At 36.6% G+C, this 21,395-nt stretch overlaps 1 protein-coding gene, 1 long non-coding RNA gene and 2 other non-coding genes across 4 annotated transcripts; 2 read left to right on the forward strand and 2 right to left on the reverse strand.

Annotated features, from left to right (window-relative positions):
* Window positions 1–415: 415 nt before the first annotated feature.
* On the reverse strand, window positions 416–8,012 carry LOC116415308 (uncharacterized). The gene is made up of 7 exons (XR_004225903.2): window positions 7,248–8,012; window positions 6,479–7,187; window positions 6,246–6,392; window positions 3,327–3,481; window positions 3,166–3,261; window positions 1,683–1,798; window positions 416–1,341 (listed from the first exon to the last, which is right to left on the reverse strand). It is a non-coding gene; the product is annotated as an uncharacterized LOC116415308 (long non-coding RNA).
* Window positions 8,013–9,944: 1,932 nt separating this feature from the next.
* LOC116415367 (U6 spliceosomal RNA) lies at window positions 9,945–10,051 on the forward strand. The gene has a single exon (XR_004225987.1). It is a non-coding gene; the product is annotated as a U6 spliceosomal RNA (small nuclear RNA).
* A 3,843-nt stretch (window positions 10,052–13,894) lies between these two features.
* On the forward strand, window positions 13,895–16,607 carry LOC100864413 (uncharacterized). The gene is made up of 3 exons (XM_003698858.4): window positions 13,895–14,192; window positions 15,056–15,386; window positions 15,568–16,607. The coding sequence occupies exons 1-3, from the start codon at window positions 14,126–14,128 to the stop codon at window positions 15,836–15,838; spliced, it is 669 nt and encodes a 222-aa protein (XP_003698906.1). The 5' UTR covers window positions 13,895–14,125; the 3' UTR covers window positions 15,839–16,607.
* A 4,592-nt stretch (window positions 16,608–21,199) lies between these two features.
* On the reverse strand, window positions 21,200–21,272 carry TRNAM-CAU (transfer RNA methionine (anticodon CAU)). The gene has a single exon. It is a non-coding gene; the product is annotated as a tRNA-Met (tRNA).
* Between the last annotated feature and the right edge of the window lie 123 nt (window positions 21,273–21,395).

Here is a 21,395-nt window from a genome sequence, read left to right on the forward strand (position 1 = left end):
TGTTACAATAATCTTAGGAGAAAAATTTGTTATTAATATTTAAAAATTAAATCATTTATCATTATCTTATAAATAGAGAAAATAGAGTATTAGAATAATTTTACACGATAGAAAATCATATATTCATATGATTTTGAAATTTTATTTGTTAGAAATAATTAATTTTTACTTTCTATTTCATTAATGACATAATCGTAAATTTATCTTTTGTTAACTAAAGCTTTGAAGTTTTAGTTATTTAAAAAAATTTGATTAAAATATTAATTATAATACGTATTTCGTTTATATAATTAACTGAAAAAAATAACTCAGTTATGTTTTATATTTATTACATATCAATAATCTTCGAACTTAATAAAAAACATTTTTTTCATTAGTAAAAGGAGTATTTAAAGAATAACACTATGTATCGATTTAATAAAAGGACTTCAAAAGACAAAATAAGCTCAAGTATCAGGATAAAAGAAAATAACTGAGGCGACAGGATAACATCGATCCTCGATATTATCCTCCTACTATAATATCTGCAATCCTATCCTTTATGGATGTTCCGAGTATGCATTGAAAATGAAGTTCGTGTTACATCACATACGCAGAAACTTTTTTTTTATTGATGTCATAGATGCATTAGGCTTGTATAACTTTGCAGAAATCTATTCAATTAGACTAAACAAATCGATCAAAATTGTTCCTAATTTTATAAAAAAATTTCGAAAGCTAAAACTTATTGATTTATTTTCGAAAGATATTAGATTCATTTTAACATTTAATCTTATAAATTATTTATAGAATATTAATTATTATTGGTTCTATTATTTTTTGACATATTTGTTTTAAACAATAATAGAATTCTAAAATTTACTCCTCTTTGTTATTAATCAGATAAATAAATATATATATTGTATTCAACAAAAATATGCGCTTATATCTTACAAATCCAATCACACTAGGATATCATGCGAACAGGTCGAATGAATTCACTTTTAAGATTGAATCGAATGTCAAGCTTCCGCAAGCTTTCAAACAGTAAATATTTCGTCGATCAGGATGCCATGTAAGGCATAACTTTTTCTTAATCGACCAAACGGAAGAATCCTTTCTCAGAAGAAGTGTAACATCCCTTGAGATTCGTCAATGTCCTGTCACTCATCAACCGCGTGGCGCCAGAAGCATTCGCACCACCAGGATTTCATAACTTTGGAAGAGTGTTCGTACGGGTCTTCACGTTCCAGGACTTTGAATTTGTGAATGACTGCTTGTTCCGTATCTCTTAGAATAACAGGATATCATGTTAATAACGATTTACCAACGTGGATATTATTCTTGCGTTTTCCGTAGTTTCTGGAAGATCAATGAAATAAAACTTTAAGAAAGCATCAAGGAAAATACATTTGAAACAGAAGAAAATTTAAATTGGCTAATAGATTTAAATAGTTGTAATTCTACATAAAATGAGTTATGAATTAAAAGTCGAAAAAAAAAAAAAGACGAAAAAAGGCAGAAGATATCACATTTCTTTCTTGTCACAATTTGTTATTTTTCATCAAACGTATTTCGTCTTCTGTACATCTTAATTTCAGTCGTGTATCACAGGCGATCATAAAACGAGTTGTGCATGCCACCGAAAAAAATTCCAGATATTCGGATGGATTTCCGATAACAGACAACACAGCTATACGTACACAGTGTATATAGGACGCTACTCTGTGGCTGTTCTCGAATGAAAACAAATATTGATTCGCTTCAATCGGCGGGTCGCAAAATTGCCTACTTTTCGTGCCATTAATGAAACGAGTATCTAGAATTAAGTAAGTAAATTATAGTCAAAATCAATTCAAAATCAATTAAGTAATCAATTCAATGTTTATTATATTAGAAAGATATTTCGTAAATTATAAGCGGATTTAAAAATAATTTTATTGGATCAAAACATTTGTTAAAATTCCATGCAGCAAACTTAATTCTCGTAATAGCTGGATCAACTTTGATCCAAATCGACTTAACGATTAACGATAATGCTAATTAAATAACAAAAATTAAATAACTTTAGATCTATCACTTTTGATCCAATTACTATACTCGTACTTTGAGAGTTGATGTTACAGTATATACCAAATTGTATACCAGGATATCAGCCAAGGAATAAAGGTATGCCTTTCTATTATTCTTACTTAAAATAGATCTAAGATCATCATTTTTTTTACTTAATCTATTAGTTCTATTCAAAATTTCTAATGAAATAATGAAATACTGTAATTGAATTTATTTTTAATTAAGATATAAATAAGTAAAAAGCTTAAATCATAATAATGAATCGTTCTATGTTTTTTAATTATTTCAATGAACTTATAAAATATGAGTAATTAAAAAATAAATATAAAAAATAAGTAATAAAATATTAATTAATTAAAAATAAAGTAATTACCAAACAAATAAAATAAACAAATAAAATTAAAAAAAAATACAAAATGTCAATATAATTTCAGATTAATATAATTTTATAATACATAATGTTATTTTAATTATAGAATAATATTTTCAATTAATAACATTAACATATTAAAAATAATAATTGTATTCATTTTCATATTTACAGTAAAAAATGAGACAAAATGTAAGATTCTATTAAAATATTTAACAAATACAAATATTTCTAATTATAATAATATAATTTATTCGTCATAATTGTTATATTATATAGCAAAATATTTAAAAAATATGTCATAAAAAATACTTAAAAATTCTTTCATTTAAAATCACTTGAAAATTATTCGATCTTCAGTATACGATATTTATTAAAAAATAATCAAAAATATTCAATTTTTGTAAAATGAAATTTTTCTAAAATGCACGATCAAAATCATATAAGAAATTATTTTTCAATAAGGGTCTAATATCAATTATTTTATCTATTCTAACCGAACAAGTTTTATAAGTTTTAGTTTTATGTTGGTGACATGTGTTAATTTAAAAAAAAATATGTTGACATCAATTAAAAAGAAAAGTTTTAATAACATTAACGATGACTTATTCGTAGAGAGTGTAACAGTATCATACCCTCAAGCGTGCCTAGTAATTATCCACCAAAGAAGTTGGTGCACGATGTTTCACGATATAGCTAAAAGTATCACCGAGTTATCGCTCAAAAGAAACAATGTTCGTTACCTCTTAAAACCCGGCAGCCTCTGGGCGTTTAAGTCCTCAAACCATTCTAATTGAGGTTCCTCCTCGTTACCGCGAAAGAGTTACCGGAAACAATAGCTGGAACAAGTAGATGACAATTGTACATAGCAAGCAAGCATCCTCGCTAACAAAAGCGTGCCTACCAGTCCTCGTTTTGGCTATCTCTCTCCGTCTCCTTCTTATTTCTCGTCTCGCTATTGTTCTCTTGCTACTGCAACGAGCGTCAGCATCAGGTAACGAGTAACGAAGCGTCCTTCGTACCTCTCGAGGTATCGAGACAGCTAGCCCGAAACGTTCCCTGGAATACCGAATAAGAGTAAACTTCTAAGAAACAATCGTAAGAAATCCACTGAAAATTAAGCCGCTGGAAAATTACGCAAATACTTTCCAATGTGAAACAATTATATGTACGATATATTTATTGAATTTTATCGAAGCTTAATATATAATATGTTCAATTTACTCGTGTTATTATTTTGTGAATTATTAAGAAAAAACAATTATATTATTGATAAAAAATAATTATACCTACATATCGTTGAATTTGTTTTAAAAAGCATAGCTGGCAATAATAATAAATAATAATTATATATAATTATTATTTATTTAGAAAGAAATAATTATTATTCTTTGAAATATTTATTACTTTTCTATGTCCATTTTTCTGATAATTTTAAAATCACCTGAAAAAAATTTATTAAAATTTTGAATAAATGATAATTGTGTGAAATCAGACCAGATACATAATCTTCATGAGAGAATAAGAAATAGATGATTTTTTTATAGTTAAAAATTTAATCTAATTAAACTAAAAATCTAATTAAAATATGTAATCAGAAAACATTCTTTTTCTTTTAAATTCATTACTTTTGCAAATCAATATTACTTATAGCAATTTGCATCGAGATGAAATTGAAGCTTATATTAAACATACTACTGTCTTTCTAATGAACAGAACAATCATTTTAAAATTATGAAATTGAAAAAAACAAAAATTTTTATATTTGTATTATTTAGTTATTATGTTTATATAAATATAAATTTTAGTTTATGTTTATATAAATTATCCGACCAATAAATTCCAATAAAAATATAATGATATTATGTTTATATAAATACAACTTAACATGAATCAAACATTTTTAAATCTCTTTTTATTTATTATATAAATTTTAGCATTCAATAACTGTTTCCGTGAGTTATCATCACTGACAACATCGTGACAACTTATAGACAATATTTATAACGCGAAAGCAACCAAGTATCCGTGCAATTACAGACGAACATCTGTAATTATTTTAATGATCGCCACGAATCGATAGCATCGAAAGTCTGGCCGACGAGTTTCGCTTTACGAAACTAATTTAATTAGTACTTTAAGCATGATGCACACGGTTGCGGATAATAGATGGAAAAGGGTGCGATGACAGAAGTGTTGGAGACATAGAGGTCAGATTATCAGAAGAATCCTTTCACGATAAGGCCATTAGTGGTATAATTAGCCACACGTTGGAATTTTTAAAAAAGGAAAAGAGAGAGAGAGAGAAAGAGAGAGAAATGAATCCTCCATGAAAGGATTTCTACCTAATTTTGCGAGAAAAGGTGAAAGAACGAAGGAAACGAAATATCCTCGGGTCGAACATAGTAGAGACAGAGAAAATTCGCAGAGTTGCTTCGAAGAAAGGAAAAAAAACGAACCGAAGCCGACTTCGCGGAGAGTTACTCGCCTCTCATTTTGCTCGAGTGCTCTCACGAATGAGGAAACATTTCAATTAATTACTGCGTAATTAAAATATGAAAAAGTAGTCATTATCCCACGTTTCCACGTCGGTTACTTGGACAACTTTCCTGCTCGTCACTCCCCTTTCCCTAGTCCGATCTTTCCTTTCGTTCTCCTCGGCATCCATTCGGCAAGAATCGCTTCATCTTCCTTCCAACGCGTTTGTTCCTCTCTCATCTTTTATCACTTCTTTTTTTTTCCTCCCTTTCGCGATCCTGAGTTTCGCATAACTCATTCTCCTGCTTTTTTTTGCCGACACAGATAATCCACGAGCGTGCGCGCGCGAGTGTCGCGCCTCGTCATCACGGGCATTAATTATACACGTGTCAGGTAACTCCGAGTGGTTATCAGGTAAGCAGCTTGCTAGATGCACACTATGTACATCGTATACTTGCAAAAATAAACATTTTTCCGGGACGTACTCACGCTTGACCCGTCACCGACGAACATTTTGCCAGCAATTCTGAGACGATCTCACCATGTTATCTTGTCTATAAAATTGTCATAAAAAAAATCCGAAGTAAAATATAGCTATCAAACGTTTTTTTCTTTTTTTTTTTTTTTGAATCAATTAGGCAAAATTTTTAAAAAACTGCTTCATGGATTATATGAATTGCAATGGAATTTTTTAAAGCATTTTTTTGTTATATGAATATAATGAAAATGAGCAGTTAGATTCAAATAATTTTGAAAGAAATAATCGTTTCATAAATTTAAACGGGATTTTTTTTAAGCAATTTATTATGGATATATCTATAAAGAACAGAAAAAATAATTAAATAAGTTAGTTACAGTCTTAATGATTTTGGAATGAAATAAAAGAAAATTACCGCAAAATTATGTTTCATAAATGGAATATGAATATAGATCTATCCTCAATTCATCCTCAATCAAAAAAAAGTCAAAGATTATATCGACTAAATATAAATGTGAAAGATTATACTAGCATTATCGTATTCGCGTACAATTTCGAGATATGAATCTCGTATCGCGAAGAGCGCATTTGCATGATATCCTGTTGTAACATAATAGCATCGAGTAAAGGGGTCGAGCTGTTACAAACGTGAAAATAAGCCTTAATCCGTTGTGTTAGCCCTGCCGCGAGTAGATCGCTCGTTCTGGAGAAACAGGAGTGGCTCCGTCGACGAGCCCCCGCCCGTTGCACGGTGCTAACTTTTCAATCTCGGTCGAATAATCCGTCGGAAAGCCCCGCGGTTACCTCGGCAACGATCTGGCCTCTCATTGGCCCGTCAATGTTCTACCAACTCTCTTCCCTCCTCACCTCTTTGCCCATAACGCTATCTTCTTCCAGGCCACCCTGCTGTTATCCATCTTTCGTTCCATCACCCTCTTCTAGCGATGGGACTAATTTCATTAGCGTTTCAAAGGTTATTATTTCAAAGCTCATCAATAGAATGGTCATAGTGATCTATATTAGAAATTAGTTTTACAGGTTATTAAAGAAGGAACTTTTTTACTAAATCTTTAAAAAAACAGAAACATTAAAGAACATACCATTAAATATTTTGACATCAATATATATATAGACAATTTTTATAAATATCATTTATTAAATATATGGATATCACGATTATGTCGCATTCATCACTATCTGTTTTCTCTCTTGATCTATTTCATTTTACATTTTCTTTTTTTATCTCTTTTCAACTCGTTGTATTTTATCTATCTTTCCTTTCCTCGTTGCTTCATCTCTGTTTCTTATTCGTTATGCTAGTATCCATCTGTCTCCGTTTGAATTTTCTCTCTCAGTTTCTCACGGAGTTTCACCGATTCTCTCTACAAACTGCAAAGCTATCCCCTCCGTCGGTATACATATACCTAACCTTTAGTCACTAGTTCTCCTTGCTCCTACCGACCGGCACTCCCCAGCGCACTTAGCCCCGTGGTTAACTTCAATGAGCGGATAACAAGCCACCCCTCGACTTTGCCCTGTAATATTCACTCGTATAAATGGACCCACGGCTTTGTCAAATCAACTGTCGCTTGTAAACAAGCAACCCTCTCATGGCATCGATGCTTGCCGCGCGAATCTACACCATCTTTGTGGTATCTTTGCGACACCCTGCTGAAGACTTTACTGTCTACCTCCCAAGAACAATTTGTGGTTTTGAAACCATTCTGCATTTGACTAGAAAGTCATCCAACTCTCGTTATTTCTTCTTCCCTTCTTTCTCTCTCATTTTAAATTCATTGTTTCGAGACACTGAAAATAGATCGTATGAATCGAACGAATAATGAAAAATATTGAATGAAAAGGATTTACCTTAATACGTTTGAATATAATTCGAACACGGAGAAAGAACGATTATTAGACGATTCAAGCTATTTCTCTATCTTTTGATACGCGAAATTAACGAAAGATTTGAGGACCTTTACAAGAATTCACGGATTATTAATTTAAAGAGGAGATTTTTCTTCTCTTGATACGATGGTTTCCTTAATGATGAATTATTATTCATATTCACTACTGTCTCACGAGAACATTCTCGTTTAATTCTTTAATGAGAACATGGATGTTTCGGTGAAATCTCGTTACCACGAGAAACGAGCTCGGTATCGAGAGACGTTCCACCGAGCTTCGAGCATTACCGTAACGTAAACGAGCCAATCAGCCGTCTTTGTGTCAGCAATCATCCTTTGATTACACGGCACTTAGCTCGAAAACAGGGCCGTGATACTATCGAGCAATCATTCTCGATTTTGACAAAATAGAAGGATAAATCAAATAAATCGTCTAAACACAATCTATCCTTGGAAGAATTTATGCATAAACTTAACTGATTTTTAGCTTTTAAAAACAAAAGTTGTTTACATTCATCACAAAGGATCACTCATTTCATTCTTTATTATATTGATAGAAAGAATTAACAAAAAAAACAACTTAAGAACTTTTTATATAACACTAATTGTATTGTTTGAAATAGTTTTATTTATTAATTAGATAAACACTTCACTTGTTACAAAATTAAAGTTTTATCGCACGAGTCTTTGAGCACGCGTCTTATCGTTCGGCCATATTTATTTAACTAAGATTTTTGTATAAGAAGGTTAGGTAGAAAACGACAATAACAAAACGCGGGTTATTTGAAAATATCTTAATGCAAAACGGAAGGAGAATAGAAAAAAACTCTCGGTGAAATAATAATCGTTGCCGTAGACTGGAAAAAGGAGAATTTTTGTGCTTGGTGGAATCGCGGTGTTCGTCATGGAAACACACGCGTCGAAACTCGAAAGTGGCCATGGGGTAAGAGTGCCTTGTACAAGGTACTGAAGAGTCCGCAGTTATAGGAAGCGAACAAACAGGGCCGCCTTTCAATCGTAATTGGAACCGCGGGAGCCTGACCAACGTCCGTGTTCAAGCACTCTTTTTCCCATAACCATCATTCTTCGAGAGTGTCTCCTACTCTGCGCGAAAGAAGAAACACAATAGGCTGTATATCCGGGCACGAAATTTTACCGAATTTTTTTACGTATCCTCGTACAAACCTTCTGATTGTTTCTATTTAGCGAATCAACACAATATTCTTCCACTTATAGAATTATTGACCTTAAACGATATGAAAAGAGATAAAAATTTGATCGGATTATGATTCAGGTTTAAGAAACTAAAAGTACTTGAAACAACAATTTATTCTTTAGTGAAAAAATATTATATTTTATATTCATATTCACGTTTAATGTAGAGAATTGCGGATAAATTGTCGAGTTTTTGATTCTTCTTTTTGTCTCCGGGATAATGCGCCTCGATGTCTTGAAAACGTTGTTAGCGAAATATGTATAGAAACGATAAAAAGCAACTGAAAGGAAGAATATAAATAAATGCTGGTACATTCGAGGAGAAACAAGAACATATTCACCGATGGTTTGCTGTGTTTAACTCATGATCTCGTAGAAATGGACTGAGCAAATACAACTTCGCGTCTTTCATCTTTTCTTTTATTCGCGTAGGATATTTTTTTCTCAAGAGGAAAATATTGCGCGAATCAGTCTTTGTTCCATTTGTTTGAACACGATTTAAGAATCGAGCGTTTCCACGATCTAAAAAATGCTGGGGAAAAAAGAATTCAATGTAAAATATACCAAAAGAGGAGATATCACGTATTCGATATTCGAAACATCAAGCGAAGAATTGTTAGTCGTTGTAAACAGAATCGTTCGTTTCAATCGCACCTTTTTTTTTCCTGAATGGAAAACGAGCTGGCTTCCCTCTCGTTTTTCGCGAATACGGCACTGGACGGTGCTGCTCCGTGCAGAATATTCAGATCGACAGTTATATTCACACGCGTGGTCGCATCTCAATGGATTTTGCTTTTGCCGCGATTGTTAACGATTTCGAAGCCCTCGCGGCATCGTGGTTTTGATCCATCACCCCCTTACCTCATCCCCTGCTACTCGCTCTTCGATTCTCACTGTTCTAAATCGCTTCACCGTGATCCTCTTCTTTGTTTTTTTTATCCGTATTTACCAATTCGTCTCGACTCGATCGACAATCGTGACTCCGTTATTGATAATCATTCAGACTCGGTAACTTTCGTCGGATCAAGCTTCGCTTCTCGTGGATTTGATTTACATTCACGCCCTTTCACGGAAAAAAAACCTTTTCTCGAATAATTACAATGCTTTGTTCTCTCCAACGCATCTGAGATCGCACTTAAAAAAATAATCGATGCCTTAGTTAATAAAATAAAAAAAAAAAACGTTTTCTATTTATATTAGATTTTTTATTTATATTTTATTTTATATATTATTTTTTATTATATTTACATTAAATTTTAAGAAGAAAGACATTTCTAGAATGAGTTTAATCAAATTTTTACCAAATTTGAAGCAACATGTTGATATCAGAGATCATTGAATCATATGCCACTAGATGGCGTAAACCTTTACCTTGAAATTGTTTCTCGCAAGTGGTCGATCTTATGATAGTTCATATATATACCAGGTCGTTTGTAATCCAGATGTACTTGCTTCGGCAGTACATATACTAAAATTGGAACGATACAGAGAAGATTAGCATGGCCCCTGCGCAAGGATGACACGCAAAATCGTGAAGCGTTCCACATTTTTTGCAATTTCATTCATTATTTTTTAAAAATTGTTAAGGGTACATCATATATATTTTATTCAATTAAAACTATGTACATTATTAATTTTCATAAATCATTATTATTATTTTAGTCTCATTTTTTACGAACATGTTATTTATGAATACATCATCTGGTTATTAATATGCATTTACTTTTTTTACATTTTATTTTAATTTTAATTTTTTCAAAAATTGTTATAAACATCATATTTTATCAGTAAAAATAATTTTTATATATCAATAAATTATTATTCATTATTTATTATTTAAGTAATGTATTTATGTATTATGTTATGTATTATGTAATTATTTTATTAATGTATTTATTATGTATTTATTATGTAAATTACATTTATTATTTATAGATTATTATCGAGCGTAATAATTACGTATGACATTAAACGAAATCAAAACGTATTATTTGCATAGCAATTATGTATATCATTCATTAGGTAATCTCGATACTCAGCGGGAAGAAATAATTGGACGTATTCTGCCTCTAATCTGTGATCGTTCCCCTCCACAAGATCGGAAAGAGATATTCACCCTGAATTGAATCCCATTTATCCAACATGACCAGAGGTGGCTGCATCCAGATGAAATTTCGTGTCCCACAGGGGAACAAATATTGCAAATTACCGACAACAATCAGTCGACAAGGGATGGTGATTCCGAAGCAATTCGAATCAAACCCTCCGCTCTAATTTCCATTGATTTCGTTTTCTAAATCGCGACAGATGCGATCAACCATGCTAGTCTTAGAGTGCAAGAAATTATTCGACAATTTACAATGTTTTTGTCAACTTGTCAACATATTTGAATCATATAGATATAATATAATATCAAAGAACACTATTTTAAATTTAATAATTAATATTTTTGAGAAATATTAAAAATATTCCATTGGAATAAATCTGAACAATAAATCTATTCATATTTTTTTTTCCTAACCTAAAAATATTATATAAAAATATTATCCATCTATTTAATAAATTAGTTATAATAAATAGAGATGTATAAAAGAAAAGAATATTAGAATCTTAGAGAGATAATATCTCTGATGAGATATTAATTTTAAAATTAAAATAAAAATCAGAAATACATGTATAAATAGAAAAAATAAATAGATCAGATAAATTAAAACAAAAATTATAACTCGCTTTCAATTTATGATGAAACTTTATATATTTGAATTTACTTATATATAAATTATCACTTTTAATAATCTAGAAATATAATAATGAAATAAAAAAATTAAGAAACTATTAATAGAAATAATTTCTATTAATCAATAATATATTTATATTTTAGTATCGTAAATTGCCTGATACTCTTGCCTGATAATTTGATCACAGAGAAGAAATTGACATAGCGTTAAAAATTATCCCACAAAGGGCCGATGATCAAAATTATTAGGAGCATCTTTATTTTCGCAGCTCGACGCCGCTCAATTTATCCCATCTTTATGCATTTATTCCATCGTTTCCACCGTTTCCGCCGTTCCGAGGCCCTTTTCCAGCACGAAGAAGACGGCCAGCCGCTTTGCTGCCCCTTGAATTAATTCCCTGCATACGTTAATCTTAATGAATTCACAAACGCGCCCCGTCGTGTCCGACTCCTGGGGTATATCGGCGAGGGTTCCGCTTACAGGTGCCAGTACGCAAACTCGAGGCCACGAGGCAAACCATTAAAATATACCACTCTGTGCATATGTATACACATCGAAGCTCCTTCTTCTTTCTTCACGTCGCATTTATGCGACGCCACGCGACCTCGAGTTGCCGAAAATTGCACGAGTACAATACCTTTTTCTTTCTCGTTTCATCAATGGATTAAATATTTAATTATTTATTTCGATATTGCATTTTTCATATTTATATATATATATTTATACGTGCTAAATAAATGATAAGATGATAAAAGATTTGTCATTTTATCATAAAGATTGATTATACTATGAAATCAAACATATTTCGTCATAGGATTGTTGATGTAGTATAGAATATATATATATATTAATTTGTATAATGAATTGTATGCAAATTCTCCTTTGAAGGATTGAATACACGATAATTGTTTGAAATGTTATGTGTTTAAACTGATAATCACTTAAAAATCACTGGAATTAATTCACAAGTTAAATTTCATTTTAACATAAAAAACCAAGAAATTACATCCAATTCTTTTCAAAAACAAATCCAATCAATCTATATTATAAATAAACTATAACGCGAAGCTTAAAAATTAATTTTTTCCAATCTAAATCCTGAAGAAACTATTATTGTTTTATCGTATTCTCGATAAGATATTTCACAAACACGTTACAAACATATACTTGAACAAAACAATATCGTACAACCTTAAGCAACATTTTCTACGTTTTAACCGCATCGAAATCCGCAGTCCGCGCGATAATATTATCAGTATTCAAAAGATCTGCCGCAACGTTGCTGCAACAGAAATTACGAAGACGCGAGCGTGCCCTCGTATAAAAGCGAACAGAGATCGAAGAGTAATTCATGAAATTCGTTAATTAAGCAACGCTTTAAGGAAATAGGAAATAGCCTGGCGCGATCTGTTTCCGATCTAAAAGGGCCTTTCCCCCGCGTAAGTGCGTTGGATTCGTCCTGTCCCCCTTTTTTTTTTTTTTTTTTTTTTTTAATTCCAGATCGAGGAGAATTCAACGGATATGACATACCATATATTTGTATACAGAACGTGAAATGTTTAGAATATAGAAAGTACGTGGAATAGAGAGAGAGAGAGAGAGAGAGAGAGAGAGAGAGAGCACGGCGGGGCCGTATAGAGTCGCGCGAATGACCCCCCAGGAAAGATAAGTAGCGACGTGGTGAATAGACTAACGGGGCGCTGCGAGAGCTGGGGAGGGTTGAAAGGCGGTGTCGAGGATTGGTGGTTTTATGCATCATGCATATTTACGCTCACATACTAGCCGCGGAAGATGACGAAGCGGAGGGTTGTGCAAATTGCGGAGGACCGTATTTATGCAAATGCATCCCCGCATTCGCGTTGCACCTTGCGCCACTTTCCTCGAACCCGATGGTTTCGCCCAGCAAATTGACTTCGTTAGCTGTATCCTCCCGATCCCGAGAGGGGGAGAGGAGCGGAAAAACGGGGAATCGAGGTGGAAAACGGGGAGAGGAGAGGAGAGGAAAGATGGCGCGGCAAGAAGAAGGATACACGCGATACCGTGTTCATAGATATCCCTCCTTTGCAAAAGTCGGAAAAGCGGGGAAAACAGTGGCGGTTAAGCCTTCTGTTCTTCTTCTCGGGAGGGGGGAGGGAGAGAACAATCTCGATATCGCGACGCGATTTCTCTTACATAGCACGGCATAGAACGTTTCACATCCAATTTGTTCCTCTCGTTTCGCGGTAATCGCTCGCCAATGACTTTCTCCCACTCGTTTCTCGGGGGTTCGATGCGCTTCTCCGCGAGAAGCGTGCGCCAAATATCCCGTCGATCTTGCTCTCGTCGTCTCCTGCCCTTGCCGTTCGGACAAGAGTCGGCACGCAGGGTTCAACCCCCTTTTTCCATCGACCAATCGTCGCGTGGCGGTGGCTGCCTCCACCCCTCGGCGGCGAGTTAGCTCGACCAATGGGCGGAGCGGAGCGGCGGTGAAACGGGGGTGGCATGGCGCCACCACCCCCAAAATGGCTGCGAAATCGCGCGAGCATTAGGCAGTCCGTTCAAAATAAACGGGCGGATTAATTGGAGCGGGGTGGCGCGGGGTTACTCTTCCTCCTCCACCCCCACCTCGCGTATCGAGCAACGTGCGCTTGTCGAAGAGGATGGCGAGGTGGATACCGGGCATTTTGGACGGGCACATCCGGTCATCCGTCGTCGACGACGATCCCCAGAACGACGCCGAGCGTCCACACGTTAGCATGAGACTCGAGCCGCACGCGATCGAGGTGTTCTCGCGCCATCGACGACCGATTTATTCAACTCAGCTGATTCGCGCCGATCTGTAATCGTTCGTTTCCACTCGTTCGTTCCTTTTTTTTTTTTTTTTTTTTAAGTTCGACGAGGTGTAACGATGCAGGAGCACAAGTCGTTTCTCATAAGGGATCTTCTGGGGGATGTTTTGTCCGAGCGGGTGCACGGTGAGTTTGAGAAAATGGAATAATTTTGTACAGTAGTCGTAGCGTTTAGATTGGATGTACGAGGATCGGCTGAATTTTTTCTGCGATAAATGTGCTCCGACTTTGTGAACGGTATCGTTTTTTCGAGGAAACGGATGGCAGGTTTCCCGCTTCCTTCTCTCAAAGAATCGAAGAGAAACGTTGACGGATGAAACAATCACGAACGCTATTCGAAAGAAAGAAAATACGCTATTTTCGTATACGAAAATTATTTTTCAGCCGACTCTCGTGCACCAATATCAACTGAACAATCCTATCTTATCTTAGTTTTATTCATTTTAAAAAAATTCAACTCAACCAAGCTTCTCGAGAGAACGATTCCAAAATCCTTGAATCATATATAATTCGCGTGCGAATCCCAGACACACGAATAATTAAAAAATCAAGATTTTCGTTGCACATGACGAAAGGTCGCGTGGCCTATCGCCAGGCTCCTCGTTACGCGATGCCCCGCAGAGCGGCTCCATTATTTTTAGCCAAGATTCGCAGCCCCGAGGGTGTCCAGAGCCCCGGCAGGGTGGCGCCCCATTAATCGAAACGATCCTACAGATGGCTGCGGAAGGATTCGTTAGCTCTCGTTAGTCCGAATTTTCATCGGCCTGCTGCGCCTCGTCGCGCCTTTATTGGCCAACCGAGATCGAGACACCGATCGTTCCCCTAATTGAGATCGTTTAAGCCAAAAAGCGATGAAAACCGATCAGTCGCGTTTCCTACCATTGTTCGGCTAATTGAATCCGTTTATGGGGGCACGAAATTTTCGGATTCCCCTTGAATTTTCTTTCGTCCAGACAACTGTCGAGGCAACTGATATATACCGTTTCCAGAAGATTCCGAGGACGATTCGGCCGTCCATTCAGACTCCGAGGACACGATCGACCCTGGAAGCAGCCCGTGCACCAGATTGGAGAGCCCTCCGCCGGCTCTCTCGCCGTCTCCGGCACCGGCCACGTCTGGCAAGTCCTGCGGAACGAGCAGCGGCCCTCCCAGCGGCAGGAAGCCCAGAAGAAGGCGAACCGCGTTCACCCATGCCCAACTCGCCTACCTGGAGCGAAAGTTTCGCTGCCAGAAATATTTGAGCGTGGCGGATCGAAGCGACGTGGCCGACGCCTTGTCCCTCTCCGAGACCCAAGTCAAAACGTGGTACCAGAACAGAAGGTAAATTTGAGAGAATATCCGTCTCGATTAAACAATTCATCCCGACAAACGAAATAATCGATACTGTTCTACTGTATCGTGAAAATCAGGCTCGGTGATTTTTCCAGCCGATCTTTCACCGCCTTTTATTAAAATGTCGCTTTGTTAAATCAACCGGAAACGGGTGTGTTTCTCGGCGCAGAACGAAATGGAAGCGGCAGAACCAGCTGCGGCTGGAGCAGCTCCGGCACCAGGCGACGGTCGAGAAGGAGTTGCTGGTGCGAGGCGTGGGCCTTCACCACGGCAGCATAGACGCCTACTGTCCACCGTACAACGCTCAAACCCAGACCCAAAGCCATCCGCCCCCGCCGCCCCCGCCGCCGGCGCCCTCCACCGCCTCCACGGCCGCCTTCCTCTCCACGGCCGCAGCCCTCTTCCGGAACGTCACTTACGTCCACGGATGCCCCCTCTAACCCGGCGTGAGGCCACGGTCCCAGGATCGTTTCTGCTTCGGGGCCCACCTCTCCTCCGTGGATCGAACGAAGCACACCGAATTCTCCAGATTCTCGAATTCGCCACCGAGTTGTTCGCGGCAGTTGTTGTTGGTCGAATCGATGATCTGCGGATGATCGTGCAGGAGAAGAATTCGGTTTCGTTCTGGGAATAGAACGAAGGAAGGATCTCGGCAGACAGTGAAGTGCGTGGAGAGATATGTACGAGGAGTTTGGAGATGGTTTCACGGGGCTGGGCGTGAGGGGTGGTGACGGAGTTGTATTTCTCCAGTGTATTTATCTCTGCATGCGAGACAGTGTACATATGTAATTAACGAACGGAGTTGGTAGTCGTAGTTTTCTTCCTTTGTTTTTTCACCAGGGGATTGGAGATTAATTATTTCATCGCCCGTGAATTTTCGCTTGTTATTTATATATATATACTGTAATTTTAGGCAAGGAGGAAGAAAGTTGGGAAACGTGTTGCACGAGGGTCTAGTTGTGAGTCTGATAGCGAGTAGACGTGTCATAGACTCCTCTTAGGGTAATTGTAAAGAGTTGAAGAAGGAGGGAGAATTACTTGAGATTACGTGTGCAATGACGAACGGGGGGATGAACCGCGTTTTTTTTTAGAGATATAGTTTGCTAACGCTGGTAACCGATTTTAACTTTCTCCAGTTAGTCGACGAGTTTAGTCGTCAACTCGAACGATTCTTGTAGATAAAATAAATTATTATATCAGAACAGAAAACACTTGTGATTAATCCTCTTCGATCTGTACATCCAAAATTTTTCTCCAAACTTTCTTTTATTCTTCGTTTATTTTCATTACCTTTTTCCGCGCGTGAAAAATGGATCAAACGAGATCGATTTCCTGTCTCTGGCGAGTACGATGCGACGAGTAGTAGCGCACACGTATCGGCTAACCGCAAATCTATCTTTTTCTCTTCTTTTTTATTTAGAAAATGAAAAAAAAGAAAGAAAGAAACGGGAACGGTAACGAGCCCGTATCGAGGAAGACCAATTCGCGCGTGACAATGGGCACGTGGCCAAAAACAGCCGATTCGCAACAACCCCGGCGGAAAGTAATTGGCTGAAACCGATACAAGTCGAGTACCCGGTGCCACTCGTGGCTGGAATTGGCTGACGGATTTAATTGAACGGAATCGACGAGAAAGAGCGAGACGAGAAGTAACGTGTCGAGAATTGCGTGCGAGAGAAGGAGGAGAGATACACGCTGGCAATTGTCACGATGATTTTTTTTTTTTTTTTTCTTCCGCTCCTGGACTCCGGTCGTTTGTTAATTGGTGAAGAAAAGAGAGGAATAAAAGAAATCGGGAGGAGAAAGGTGTACGATCTCTTTACACGGGTGATTAGACTGCATTAAGCGAATTTCGAATGAATCTCGCGTTAATCACTTTTCTTTCTTCTTCCTTTTTTTTTTTTTTTTTTTTTCGATAAAAAACCACTCCACGTAAAATTGTGTTTCCTCCTCTGAAACGCAGATCCCCTTCGAGATCGATTTCCCGCTGCTGCGTTCCAGAAAAATGAATGGGGGTCGTAAATGGGGGAAAAGGCGCGTGGAAAGTTAAAAGGATTCGTGGAGGACGCCGTCCGCCTCTCCCCCCCCCTCTCCCCTCCGTTTGATAAGAAGAAATTGTCGCGCGATGGCGACGAGAAGTCGACACGCGAGTCGTCGACTTCCTATCCAAGTCGTCGGGGGAACGAAATGGGAGGAAGAATGGGGGAGGGGAGAGAACACGGGGAGGAAAACACTTCTTTCGAATTCATTCGGGAATGAAGTAAACCGGGAAACTACTCTTCCTCTGTGTCTGTATCCTCGAATGATAATAAAAAAAAAAAAAAGAAGAAGAAACAGAGATACAAGTTGCCGAGCGTGAAATCACGCGAGTGAAGGAAGAATTCTTGCGATTCTCACTCGTCCCTCCCCCTTTTCATCTCCTTTCAAATTCTTTACGAAGAGAGAAGTCAATCCCCCACGCGTAATTACTTCGCTATGATGAATCGCATATTATTCGTAATAATTTTCTCGTCGCACGTATTGTCCCTCGTTTCCTCGCGAGCTTCTAATTTTAGTCTTTTAACGTGACTTCTCGAGCTCGTTCTTCTCGAGTAGAGCGGAGTGCTGGTTCCGCGGGGAAAAAATAATTTTTTGAAAAATTACGAAACAAATTTTTGAGAATCGTTGACGAGTTTCGAGGGAAACGATGTATCATATATCGATATCAATTGAGTTAATTGTTACATACAATAATTATAATGTGAAGAGAGAATATATGAAATATAGAAAAGGAAAAATTTAAGCAATTCTCAGATTTGGTATGTAATTTATATTTACCTATCTCATAATTGACGGATAATTAACATATCAATATTCTTTTACTACATTCTTACAATAAAATAATAGGAAATGCAATAAATATCAATTTCTATTTACATATTTTACTTATGTAATTTTTATATCGTATATCAATATGACAAATCTTAAACCGTTAACTGCTTTACGTATTAAAAATATTTTTACATCATTTTATTGAAAGATATTTAAAGATTAATAAAAATTATTTTTATTGCTTTAAAGTAAATTATTTAGATGCTCTAAAGATTTGATCACCAAAACTATCCTCGATGCTGCGAAGATCAAAATATTCCCTCGCTTTACAATTAATGATCGAATAAACTGAAAAATTGACTCGACAAAGTCGATAAAATTACCGCATTATACATAGAATAAACAGGTTATAGACAGATACCTCATATCACACATTCGAGTGCGTTTCAATCGTGTAAACGGCTGTAATTTACCAATCGATAAATGATTCAAATCGTATATGCATGCTATACGTATTGAAACGATCAAGGATCCCTGATAAATCCGAAGAATCGCTCAGGAAAATACTCGAACGAGATATCCTGGGATAGAAGAGAAGTGGCGTCGCGTGCACTCGGCCACGTGCGTATTGTCATTGAGCGAATAACCGTGGACGCGCGTGCATACGTGCGTAAGTCGTGTTGGCACTTGGACACGCGCTTCTTATCCCTCTTCAGTTTATGATGCGCGTCTCCCTCTTACCCGACCGAGAACAGCATCGTTAAATACTTCACGGGGGGGCATCCCCTCGAAATCGTTCCTATATTTTTCAAAGACCCACGCCCTGGGATTCTCTTTACAAACGGATCGTTTTCACACATGTACTCGCCGCATGGTTTCCACGCGTTTCTCGATCGGTAATTAACAATTCCGTTGTTACCGTTCAAGAACTCGGGTGGCAAGAAAGGAAAAATTTTTAGAGAAAAGATTCATTTCTTTTTTTTTTTTTTTAAACACTTATAGGATATCTTTTACACGATGTTACTCGATAAGTTAAAATCAAAATCGTCGAGAACGGAGAAAAGATCCGTTTGAAACTCTCGTGTTAAAATTCGAAAGTAAGGGGTAGGCGCGGATACCGATAATCAAGGACGGGCAAAGGGGCGAGGCGAACGCCCAAAGGAGGAGCGAAAGAAGGAAGAAAGCTTGGTGAGCCTGGGCATTTCTAATTCTTTAGGAAAAAAGCGGCGGAGTAATTGCTGTAGAAACCGGTGGAGAGAGGGGGAGAAGTGGAAGAAAGTGAGGGAAGCCAGGATGGCTGACTGCACAGCAGTAGCGAAAAGGGATCGCGGCTCCGTTGGTGGAAGGCAAAAAGCAGAAGTAAAAGGAGTCGGGTGTGACGAGGTTGGCTGCGGGGGAGGTAAAGATGGATCTCGCGAGAAGGAAGGATGAGCGGGGAGGAAGAGAGAGGGTTAGAGAAAGGGAAAGAGAAAGGCTGTACTAGCGGGTAGAAGGTGCAGGGTGCAGGGTGTAGAGTGCACGCGGGCAGAGCCGAGTGTAACGAAGCTCCGACTTTTTAATTGGAATATATTCAGAAAGCGGAACGCCTTTTCATCGCGGGGCTCGATGCACTGAATACAGCCTGAATCAACGCGGAATCAACCGCGCTTGCAACGAGCCTGCTGTGCAACTGCAAATCGGGCCGCGTCTCTGCATTTATACGTAACGGATGCATAGCGGTTGCATAAAATAACCCGCGAAAACGCGAATCCGCCCTCTCTTCGCCGGCCAACCTTTTCCCTTTTCTTCCACGATTCGGCTTCCCCGATATCCACGGGCGTATAATCACCCTGAAAATACGATAAGTGCGACCAGATCAAAAAATCACGCGGAGATTCGTTCTACGTCTACATTCCTCTCTTTATATATTTTCTATCGATTTTTTTCCTTTCTTGAACATTGAAAATTCTTTTTTTTTTTTTTAAGTGAATCTATAATCTATGATCGCTCGTATCCTCATCGTTGAATATCATTCAATGATATGATTTATAGTTTTATATCGTATTATTAATTTCTTCTGCAACTTTTCTTGTATTAAAAATAAGCGAACGATGAGATAATTCTCGTTTAAATTAATTTAGATACGACGAGAAAAAACCGATAAACAATGGATCGATTTCATTATCTTTGAATCATATTTCAATAGATATAATCACATCACGACATTGATATTCAATGGCGATATCGTGCAAAAAATGCACGATATACTATTAAATTCGTTTTTAAAGAAATTTATATTCAAAAATTTTAAAAAAAGGAAAACGATATTGCTTAAATGTCGTACGTAGAAACGATGATCAAAAATTATTAAAATATGGTATGGTAACGTGTTTGAAAATATTATCAATTTAATATATCGACACCTTTTCTTTGTATAAGACAAATATACAACTATAGTAGTTGGATATGATGGAAATGAACGTCGCTTTCGGTAGATTTATTCCAGCGAAGGGGTCGCAACACCTATTCACCGTCTAAAGGTAGAGGCTATGGCAACTTCAGCTTAATGGGCTGTTTGCTTGCAAATTGTGGTATCGCTAAAGGGCAACAAACAATTCACAACTCGTTTTAACTACCACATTTCAATTCCAAGAAGCCTCGAATCCCTCTGGCGAGTGTTACATTTACATAATTGTCTTTTGCTCCGTTTCTCGTTTATAAAACTGTACGTTTCTGTCTTTTTCAACGCTTATTTCTTATCTTGATTTCTTATATTTACCATCTATCTTTTCAATTTTTTAATATATAACGTTATATATAAATATACGTAACTAAAATCATCGTATTTTTTTATATTTTTAAAAATATAAATTAGATATATAATCGATATCGAAAACAATCAAAATCATATATAACTTTTCTTTATTTCAAAATATAATATCTTTATACGTTGGTAAAAAAAATGATTGAAAGTGAAATAATATTTTTTATATAATTTGAAAAAAAATTCTTGCCCCGGGTGAGGATCGAACTCACGACCTTAAGATTATGAGACTTACGCGCTGCCTACTGCGCTACCGAGGCGATGTTGAGTAATTTCTTTTTTACGTATTTAACTCAATTTTTTTTCAATATTAAATTAAAATTATATAAGATATATTATTACTTATTATAAATTTATATAAACAAATTCTTAACATTATAAAT

This window comes from Apis florea, unplaced genomic scaffold (genome assembly GCF_048593485.1).
Source record: "Apis florea isolate Af1SG1 unplaced genomic scaffold, ASM4859348v1 contig_3517_pilon, whole genome shotgun sequence".
Lineage (NCBI taxonomy): Eukaryota > Metazoa > Arthropoda > Insecta > Hymenoptera > Apidae > Apis > Apis florea.

Coding starts and splice junctions, on each gene's coding strand:
- LOC100864413 (XM_003698858.4), top strand. CDS start 14,126: ATGCAGGAGCACAAGTCGTTTCTCATAAGGGATCTTCTGGGGGATGTT. Junction 14,193..15,055: donor TTTGTCCGAGCGGGTGCACG/GTGAGTTTGAGA, acceptor TACCGTTTCCAG/AAGATTCCGAGGACGATTCG. Junction 15,387..15,567: donor ACGTGGTACCAGAACAGAAG/GTAAATTTGAGA, acceptor TTCTCGGCGCAG/AACGAAATGGAAGCGGCAGA.